The 10,513-nt window shown below is 42.0% G+C and overlaps 1 protein-coding gene across 2 annotated transcripts; it reads left to right on the top strand.

Moving 5' to 3' along the window:
• The first annotated feature begins 4,836 nt into the window (after positions 1-4,836).
• On the top strand, positions 4,837-10,244 carry LOC123044881 (casein kinase 1-like protein HD16). Of its 2 annotated transcripts, none has more exons than XM_044467760.1 (14): positions 4,837-5,089; positions 5,596-6,059; positions 7,142-7,267; positions 7,347-7,420; positions 7,519-7,588; positions 7,668-7,723; positions 7,817-7,888; positions 7,957-8,051; positions 8,219-8,267; positions 8,353-8,482; positions 8,574-8,789; positions 9,000-9,130; positions 9,771-9,917; positions 9,997-10,244. In XM_044467760.1, the coding sequence occupies exons 2-13, from the start codon at positions 5,649-5,651 to the stop codon at positions 9,901-9,903; spliced, it is 1,563 nt and encodes a 520-aa protein (XP_044323695.1). In that variant the 5' UTR covers positions 4,837-5,089; positions 5,596-5,648; the 3' UTR covers positions 9,904-9,917; positions 9,997-10,244. The 2 variants fall into 2 exon arrangements, with proteins under 2 accessions (XP_044323695.1, XP_044323696.1); XM_044467761.1 differs by having other exon boundaries at positions 9,771-9,922.
• Positions 10,245-10,513: the final 269 nt, after the last annotated feature.

The raw sequence follows: 10,513 nt of genomic DNA, 5'->3' as shown, positions 1-10,513 counted from the left end.
AATCTTTGTTTGCTTTTGGTTGAGATACTGCTTGTGAGACATTGATGATCATGTGTTTGATCATAAGCTACACTTATGCATGCTTGATATTATCCTATCTATCTTATGTGATCACTCACTATGCTTGGTGATGAGTGCATGTATTCATTGTTTATTATTTTGAGCGCTCCACCAAGATGTATGTGACATGGAAGAGTAACCCATGAGCCTAATTCATTGTGCATTTGCAGTCCAAAGCAAATCTAAAACTATGCACAAATTTAGGGGGAGCTCTTGCTTATCACATACTTCTCAAAGTGACGATGTTATTTAAATTTTATTATCATTTGTCGAAGCTTTGATCTATATGTTGTCATCAATTACCAAAAAGGGGGAGATTGAAAGTGCAACTATCCCTAGGTGGTTTTGGTAATTCATAACAACATATAGCACATTGAGCTAATGCTATTCCAAGACTATTATTTCAGGAAAGCTCAATGAATGGCATGGCATGGATGATGAAAGTGGATCCCTCAAAATACTAAGGACAAAGGATTGGCTCAAGCTCAAAAGCTCAAGACTCTTCATTTTACATTTTAGTGATCCAAGATCACATTGAGTCTATAGGAAAAGCCAATACTATCAAGAAGGGATGAGGTGTTGCTTAATGAGCCTCTTGCTTCATGTGCTTAGTGATATGCTCCAAAACCCTCAACTACTTTCCCACATCCACAAATGACCTAAACCCAAAGCCAAAATCGGTCACACCGATTCTTCCAATCCGGCGCCACCGATTCCAAAAGTCATAGCCACTGCCACAAACCCTAAGCAAATCGATCTTACCGATAGGGATCTCGGTCTCACCGAGATGGGATTGTAATCTCTCTGTTTCCCTACGTAACGTTTCGGTCTAACCGAAGTGAGCGATCGGTCCCACCGAGATTGCAATCTAAACTCTCTGTTTCCTTTTTGTAACATTTCGGTCTCACCAAAAAGAGCAAACCGGTCCCATCGAGTTTACCTGACCAACTCCCTGGAAAGCTTATTACCAAATCGGTCTCACCGAGTTTGTGTAATCGGTCTCACCAAGATTACGTTATGCCCTAACCCTAACCAAATCGGTCTCACCGAGATGCATGTCAGTCCCATCGAAAATCACTAACGGTCACTAGGTTTACTAAATCGGTCCGACCGAGTTTAACTATTCGGTCCCACCGAGTTTGGTAAATTGTGTGTAACGGTTAGATTTTGTGTGGAGGCTATATATACCCCTCCACCTCCTCTTCATTCGTGGAGAGAGCCATCAGACTAAACCTACACTTCCAACTTACCATTTCTGAGAGAGAACCACCTACTCATGTGTTGAGGCCAAGATATTCCATTCCTACCATATGAATCTTGATCTCTAGCCTTCCCCAAGTTGCTTTCCACTCAATCCCTCTTTCCACCAGATCCAAATCCTATGAGAGAGAGTTGAGTGTTGGGAAGACTATCATTTGAAGCACAAGAGCAAGGAGTTCATCATCAACGCACCATTTGTTACTTCTTAGAGAGTGGTGTCTCCTAGATTGGCTAGGTGTCACTTGGGAGCCTCCGACAAGATTGTGGAGTTGAACCAAGGAGTTTGTAAGGGCAAGGAGATCGCCTACTTCGTGAAGATCTACCGCTAGTGAGGCAAGTCCTTCGTGGGCGACGGCCATGGTGGGATAGACAAGGTTGCTTCTTCGTGGACCCTTCATGAGTGGAGCCCTCCGTGGACTCGCGCAGCCGTTACCCTTCGTGGGTTGAAGTCTCCATCAACGTGGATGTATGATAGCACCACCTATCGGAACCACGCCAAAAACATCTGTGTCTCCAATTGCGTTTGAATCCTCCAAACCCTTTCCTTTACTTTCTTGCAAGTTGCATGCTTTAATTTCCGCTGCCTATACACTCTTTGCATGCTTGCTTGAATTGTGTGATGATTGCTTGACTTGTCCTAAAATAGCTAAAATCTGCCAAACTCTAAAATTGGGAAAAGGCTAAGTTTTTATTGGTCAAGTAGTCTAATCACCCCCCCCCTTCTAGACATACTTCAAGGTCCTACAACAAGGCCAAAAAAGAATTGCCATTGGTCAAAACAGAATCACAGCCAAAATGCCCGCTCGGCTTATCGTATTAGCAAAAGAAGGAATTACAAAATCTTAGTGCACAAGAGCTGAAAAAGAAGAACATGGCATGGGTTCCCAAGAGGATGAATCAAAAGAAAATTTATGTGCATGCTTCTATTGTAACAAGTACAATAAAAGTGAAGAAAGAGAAGGATGGAAGCAACAAACAATTAAGTCGAAGGTGTGCATCACAACATCAAAATCTTCGGTTAGCACATCATCCATTTTCTTCAACCATGCCATTGATGCCTTTGCCATGGAATTCATCCCCAAGTATGATCAATTACCCTCCATGGATTTATTTTGATCCATGGATGCAACATACTTTTCCATATCATGAGAGGGTATTAACAAATCACTATACATTTGGTTAGTTACATTTTTGTTGCTAATACAAAGGGGCCGAAATATTTTATTGTTATTTCATTTGTTTATTTCAGCTATTCATGCTTTGGTGGGTGAATTCTACATGGACCTCATGGTAATGGCCGATATTTATCTATCGCCCTAAGAATATATCTAAGAATGGCCGGTGTGGTATTCTAACATCGTCCTTAGTTTGAGTAGAGTTTGAGATAAGTGCTTGCATAGAAATTTGTTAAATTGATGGCATTGAAGATATAATGCATAGACCAATTCACCAAAACTGCAAAGTGGACTTATGTTTTGATTGGGTGTGGTTTGGCTTATTAGTTTTCAGACTTTACGTAAAGCCAAATCATGGTTGATTTTATTATTGAGCATCATATTGACATCATTCATAATACCGAATTTAGCTTTATCTCTCTAGTACCATGGTGATTATATATTGATGGTTAAATTTCTAGCAATGGCCAAGGTGTTGGTGTTGTTTATATATCTCCTTATGGTGCTATTCTGTGAAGCCACATGACGCTTAAAATATATATGCACAAATAAACAAAGCCGGGTATGCATTGTTATTTGGATTGGAGTTGTTCCTTGCTGTAGGTGATTTTCATAGTGAGGCTTTCGGTGATTCGTTATTAGTATAGTGCAACAAATATCCAAGGGTTATCAATATTTTGACGAATCGTTTTTAAATTATCTTGAGGTATGTCTAGATGTAAATTTTACCTTGGGTTGCTTTAATATTGCTCATATATCTAGACATGACAATTGAAGAGTAATGAGTTGGCACAGCAAGCATCTGGCTACTATGTGATCATGGTGTATTGCATATATCTATCAATAGCCGATTCTTATTCTTGCCAACGTAGGTAAGACTGAAACAAAACCCACTGCTTCGGCTACTAATGAAAATTTTATGCTGGTGAAAGTAAGGATTCGAGAAAGTTCATTGTTGATTATCTGCAAGATCCAAGCAGAAGGGTGGACAATATGGTTGATGGATGGTTTTGACATGCATATCTATGAAACTTTATTGTCGGATTAATGAAGTTGAGAAAGTGTTACCCAAGCTTGCATCAAAATATTCACACAACCAATGGCCGATATAAACTTATTGTCCTAAGAACATGCAAAATGGCCGATGGAGTGTTAACATCGTCCTTAGAGTAAGCTATGTGCAAGTTATTTTTCGGCACACAAGCTTTGCCGAAAAACAGGGGGCATGTGTTGACACCAGATTTTGGCACGGTCAAAAACTTATTTAAGATTGCCTCAAATGGAGAAATGATCTACATGAAAGAGTTTCGTAATGTTGATATAAACATCTTTTAAGTTTGGGCCATCGACGTCCGATTTCATCTCGAAGCCGAAACTATGCTCAAAGTACCAAGATCTTATATTCGAGTACAGTTTGACCGATTAAGCCCCCAAGACGACCTAAAATGGAAAAACTTTCTACACGAATTCTTTTCGTCTCGTCGAAACGGTCGACTTTGATATAAAAAACATTTCAATACGAGATCGTATGCCAAAGTCAGAGCCTTTCGAATGCAGCCCTGCCAGGAGGCTACATATGACGCGCCCCACGAGTCATGATGTCTGTTGGATAGGGCCACCAATCGGCTGTCTTGTGTGAGCAATTTGGCCCTGAAGATGGCTTCGAATCGAAAAACGTTCAACATGAAAGTTGTTCGTCTCGTCGAAACGGTCAAATTTGTTTTTGGGCTCATCTTTTATGCGAGGTTGTTTGTGGCCTGTGGGACCTAAAAACCAAACTGATGTTCCAGACTTATCTAAATCCGAGTTCGGTTAATTTTGAAAAGATTTGGACGTGAGTTGGAGTCATTTTCTTGTACGTGAAGTCCATCCGCCTATTATATACCTAAGAGGTGACGGCCGATTGAACAACACACAATCGAACAAATCATCTCACTTTTTACCTTTACTTTTATCTCTCTCCCTTGTTCTTCCTCGTTCTTCATCTGTTCTTGTTGTTGTAGGGTGGCGATCCACGAGGCCCTAGGGGCGATCAGGTCGACCTAGGCCAGCCCATAGCTGCCGTGCGCCCTGACAGGGTCTCTCCCGGGCATGTGGGGTTTCGGGTCTACAAAAGCATCCGTCGGCAGTCCTGCGTATCGCGCTGCCGGTCGGGTCTCCTTCGACGCGAGCTGTGGTGTATCACCCCCGGCGTCGAGGGTACACGGTGACGTGTTCGTGTGCGAACACAATGCATTTCTGGTATGAAGAGAAACCAAGCATGCCTAGGGCATCCTCTCTGCACTCAAAGCATGGGTCATGCGCGACCACTCCCTCGCGAATACAATTGACACATGCCTGCTTTGTAGCTCAAACAGCGGGCGGACCATTTGGGTCGTGCCTTGACGAGGTGGCTCACACGGCGCGATTCCCCCCGCGCCGCGACCCAAACCGAAGCCCCCACACACGAACGCCACCAGCACGAGACGATACAGACGAGACCAGCAGCTCCATCTCCAGAATTCGTGTGCCTTCTCCCACCACTACGCGGCTCCCGAGGCGACGAATTGGGCCTCTCCTCCTTCTCCCCTTCCGGTCGCCGCCGCTACGTCGATGTGAGCATCCCCGCACCCCGATCTCCCGCTTCCTCTCTCTGTCTCTGCACCTATTTTTCCTTTAGTATTTTTGAAAAAAGAATCGGTCCAAAGATGGCGCTTGGGTGTGTTCCTCTGCGATCGGGAGGTGTGGGAGCGTTCCGTTTGGGGAAAATCGCGCTCTGACGGGTTGCCAGTGGTCCGATTTGGCCGCCGCCAGCTGATCGGGCACCGGAAGGAATGGTGTCAGTTGTGTGTGTGCACCGCGTGAGCGCCGGATTTGGGCGACAGAACGGGCTGTTAGTGGAGTTGGGATTTGGGTGGGTTGTACGCATGCTGATTGGGTGCCGGATTGCTGGTGATCTGCTGCTAAAGACGGAATTTTTGTGACTTTTGCCACGTTGGGTGGTTGTGGGCACATTAGTGTATGAAACACTTGTTCCAGATTTCCATTTATGTCTACAAAAATAGTTCTATCTTGTTATGTATGTTGATCAACGATTTCAACTGTGTTTATGCTTGTGCAGATTGGAAGGGGCTCTGACAACTCGAACACCGACTTAAGTTGCATGGGGAGAGGATGCCAGAACTGCGCAGCAGTACTCCCCAAGCACGTCTGAGGTTCAGGAAGCTTGATGATCAACAAGCAGAGCCGGCTGTGAAACCGGTGCCACCTGCTCCACAGAGAGCAGGGAAGAGCGTTCATATACCTGCTGCCAGGGGCAGAAAGGGTGCTCCTTGGAGAAGAGTGGTGCCGGCACCAAGACGTGCAAGAAAGGGGGCGGAAGTTGTTGACTTGGATGCTAACCTGGGTTCTGAACACCTCCCTAAAGCTGTTGCCATACATGCAGTTGTTTGTGAATCCAAGGACCCTGCTTTGAACAAGGTTGTTCAGTGTGTCGGCAATAAAGGTTTGAGAATGGATGGTGAAAGTGCTGAAAAGCTTGTCGGCGCTGAAGACGATTCAAGAATAGCACCAATCCCGGAGAGGGTACTTCTTTTCCATAATTTTTTGTCATGAACCGCCATTTTGCGATCTGACATAGTTTTCAATTGATTTTATAGTTCAATAATTTTAGTGCAATGGTTTTAGCCTTGCTCATGTTCTCTAGGATGTTCATTCTGTTTTAGATTGATCACATAGGGCACAAGCAAAAGGACCTTCATCTTTTGTTAATGTTGCAAAACTAAACATAGGATATCATGCTGTATGTTCGAAGCACAAAACAGAAAAAAAAAAATACTCCATTCAATCCAAAATAAGTGTCGCAGTTTTGAACTGGGGTTTGTTGAAAACTGCGTCACTTATTATGGATCCAAGGGAGTATTTCGCTTTGTCCCTCTGTCCTACATAGATTACATCCATTGTTTCATGCCTTATTTGATGCCATCACATTAGGGACTCATTCATCAATTTAGGGGTAGACATTGCTACGATTAAACAGTTTTACCTAAACTGTCAAATATTTCTGTTGTAGATCTAGAAAAAGGTTACCAGTTAGTTAATATGGCCTAGGTAGTTCGAATATAGTTTCACATGGCCCGGAAGTAAACGAACTGCAGAATTACCCTCTTGCATCCGGAATCCAGATCTCTATGCATATAATGACATGCTGCAGCTCAATCCATTGCCTTGTTGCACAACTTTGCATCACTGGAAATTCTGCCCTAGATGATGCTATGAGGGACCAGCAATATCTTATTTGTCAGAGTTGCCAGTCGTGCTACTTGGCAGCATCCCACTTGACAGGTCCGTTATCTTGATCCAATCCAATACACAAAACAGTGAATTATCATGGAAAAACATGCTACTTCTTTAAGTCCTTGTAGTTTGAATATAGTTGCACATGGCCCAGAAGTAGATGAACTGCAGAATTGCCCTCTTACATTGCAATGTAGATCTCTGTGTAATGACAGGCTACAGCTAAGTCCACTGCCTTGTTGCACAATTTCGCATCACTGAAAATTCTGCTCTATATGATGCTACGAGGGCATGCAATGTCTTGTTTGTCGCTTTGTCAGAGTTGTCAGTTGTGCTACTTGGAAGCTCGTAATACCATGTCATTTCTGCAGGTTCACGTAGGTAATTCTCCTGTGTATATAACTGACAGGAAACTAGGTAAAGGTGGCTTTGGTCAAGTGTATGTTGGTAGAAGGGTATCTGGTGGGACTGCCCGCACTGGTCCTGATGCATATGAGGTTTGTTTGCTCTAGAAATGTTTATGCAAAAGGCAGCTTTTTGTCACATTAATCAAAACTACGGATAATAACTATGTAGGTTGCATTGAAGTTTGAGCACCGGAGTAGTAAAGGGTGCAATTTTGCACCCCCATATGAGTGGCAAGTTTATCAGTACGTACTTTGGACAGTCAACTCCTTTTTGTAGTTATGCTATTCTCTTCGTCTCTTGAACTTTCTGATCAGTGAGCATTGGGGTTTTCTGTAACAAGGACTCTCAACGGCTGCTATGGTGTACCGGCAGTCCACTATAAGGGCCGGCAGGGCGACTACTATATCCTTGTGAGTTTATTTAAGTTAATCATCTAGACTGGTAGGCTGTTTTTTCTTTTAAAATTGATTATATTGAAAAAATAACCAGGTAATGGATATCCTTGGTCCCAGTCTTTGGGATGTATGGAATTCGCTGGGACAAGAGTGAGCATCCTCTTGTTCCTTTTGACATTGTATACTTTATTGAAAACAAAGTTCTTCTGTAATCTGTACTAAAAGATTTAACATTTCCAACAGGATGTCTCCACATATGGCTGCTTGCATTGCTGTAGAAGCCATATCAATTCTTGAGAAGTTTCATTCCAAAGGGTAGCTTAAAGTTATCTTCAACCAATGCATCGCTGTTCATTCTTGTTAACACATCCTATTTTTGTTAGGTTTGTTCATGGTGATGTGAAACCAGAGAACTTTCTGCTTGGTCTGCCTGGATCACCTGAGGAGAAGAAGCTTTTCCTTATTGATCTTGGTTTAGGTATTCTATTAATCAATAAATTCTTATATTGGTATAAATTCTATTTCATTGCAATATTTCATGACATAACTCAGGGTCAATAGTCTTCTACTTTTTTTTAAACCAGATTAGTGTATTTTTCTTTGATTACTGATTTGTGTTGATATGGTGATGTCTAAACTGTGCAGCATCAAAGTGGAGAGATTCGTCAGGTCAACATGTTGATTATGATCAAAGGCCTGATATCTTATTTTCCCTATGTTTACTTGTTTTTTCGCCTATGGTACTTCTTTACTTACCCTTTTTTCTTCGTTTTTACTAGGGGGACAATTAGATATGCAAGTGCTCATGCTCATCTAGGTCGTACAGGTAGTAGGAGGGATGATTTAGAGTCATTGGCATACACCCTTATATTTTTGATAAAAGGAAGATTGCCTTGGCAAGGCTACCAGGTAGATTTAATTATACCTATTGCGTTAACTTCACTATATTTTCCAGGTGTTCACTTAGGTCTGTTCCAATGTTATTTTCTTGACATCACAGGGAGATACCAAGAGTTTCCTTGTTTGCAAGAAAAAAATGGTTACCTCTCCGGATATGCTATGCAGTTTCTGCCCACCTCCGTTCAAACAGTTTCTTGAGTCTGTCACAAATATGAAATTTGATGAAGAGCCAAATTACGCCAAACTTATTTCTCTCTTTGAAAGTTTGATTGAATCACCTGCATCAAGGCCCATCAGAATTGATGGGGCCCTTAAGGTCTGTGTTGCTGTACTTTCACTGTCATGTACTCCCTCCTTCCGAAAATACTTGTCATCAAAATGGATAAAAAGGGGTGTATCTAGAACTAAAATAAGTCTAGATACATCTTCTTTTATCCATTTTGATGACAAGTATTTCCGGACGGAGGGAGTATTGGTTAGCTTGCTTCTTCTGTGTCTTGTTATGAACCTTTTCCCCAAATTATAGGTGGGGCAAAAACGTGGAAGGCTACTTGTAAATCATGAAGAAGATGATCAGCCTAAGAAGAAAGTTAGATTAGGGAGCCCAGCATCACAGTGGATTTCAGTTTACAATGCCAGGCGCCCTATGAAGCAGCGGTAATTACATTAATTGATGATTGAAATAAAGTAGATGATACAAATATGATTAATTGACATCATTGGACTTCTGATACCTGTTTTTAATTGGTAATTCCAAAATTCGTTGCCAACCGTGGAGTTAATACAGTCTAGCACGAAGCTCCACGCAAAGATCCAACGGCTAAGCAGTCTACTGATTCTTGGTTAAGTCTCAGTCGACTGAAGTTTAGCAAACCCGTTAATTGTCGTATTACTGCTTCCGATGTTTTTTATGTTCAGTTTAGGCAAGATATTCTTGTTACACCTATTACCCGAGTTTAGACCATCTGTCTGTAGTTAACATGCAACAGCAGGCAAAGTAACCATCTAAGAATTCAAATATCTGTGGCCATGGCCTCCAAGCAACTAGTTTGCACAATTCCTGATATACTGGTAGAGGTATTAACTGTGCTTGTAGTTTCTAGTGATTAAGGCTTTCAGTTTGCGCTTCTTCGTGTACACATATTTCTTTGCGTAGTATCCGTGCCTTTACTTTTTGAAATATATCATTGTCAGGCCCTTTGTTTAACACGTTGGTTTTAAAGTAAATATAATCTGCAATAGTTTGGCAATGTATTAATGGAAATTAAAGCCAATATATGTTGATTCTCTTTGTTAGGTATCATTACAATGTGGCTGACAACAGGCTTCAACAGCATATAGAAAAGGGTAATGAGGATGGTCTATACATCAGTTGTGTGGCTTCTTCAGCAAACCATGGCCGTATGGTGCTTCTCTCCGGGATGGAGTAGTAGATTACATGGCCGTATGGTGCTTCTCTCCGGAATTCAGTACCATAGCTTCTTCTGTTGCTGTGCCAAGCTAACCTTGGAAACTACTTGCAGGATAAATGGGCCAAGAATCTGTACATTGCTTCGATCTGCTATGGGAGAACTGTCAGTTGACCAACGTAACTTCAAGCCCAAGGGAGGGACGTTTAGTACTTTGGCAAATGAGCATCAGTTGATGTGAGATACAAGAGAATTGCCATGATAGGATTCAAAAGCAGAAGTTGATGTGATGGTTAACTCGACCTAATTGTAAAACCGAATGCATGTTGTGGACCTTCTCCATAAGAAGCTAACATAATCCACACGAAATTTGCATTTATAGTTTGATTAGTTTCACCTTTGAGCTGTTGGGCAGTCATAATCTTAGAAAATAGGCAAAGTAATCTCATCTTCTATACTATCTAAATAGATAAACCCTAACTAACCTATTTCTCAAGCATGCTGCCTTTGGGAAATCCCCCACCCTAACATGCAACCATGCATAGGGATTTTCCTATGAGGTTTAAGCTCCTCCTCAGGAAGCTCGGACCATTGTGATGTGGGGTATTGTGTCTAGTTGCTTGATCTTCTG

This window comes from Triticum aestivum, chromosome 2B (assembly GCF_018294505.1).
Source record: "Triticum aestivum cultivar Chinese Spring chromosome 2B, IWGSC CS RefSeq v2.1, whole genome shotgun sequence".
Lineage (NCBI taxonomy): Eukaryota > Viridiplantae > Streptophyta > Magnoliopsida > Poales > Poaceae > Triticum > Triticum aestivum.
The sequence above is the reverse complement of the archived record's forward strand: the minus strand, read 5'-3'. Positions and strand labels throughout refer to the sequence as shown.

What these genes read in the sequence shown, in the direction of transcription:
- LOC123044881 (XM_044467760.1), top strand. Translation starts at nt 5,649, where the DNA reads ATGCCAGAACTGCGCAGCAGTACTCCCCAAGCACGTCTGAGGTTCAGG. An exon ending in CATGTTGATTATGATCAAAG is followed by an intron (nt 8,268 to 8,352) that starts GCCTGATATCTT and finishes CGTTTTTACTAG; the next exon opens with GGGGACAATTAGATATGCAA. An exon ending in AGGCGCCCTATGAAGCAGCG is followed by an intron (nt 9,131 to 9,770) that starts GTAATTACATTA and finishes TCTCTTTGTTAG; the next exon opens with GTATCATTACAATGTGGCTG.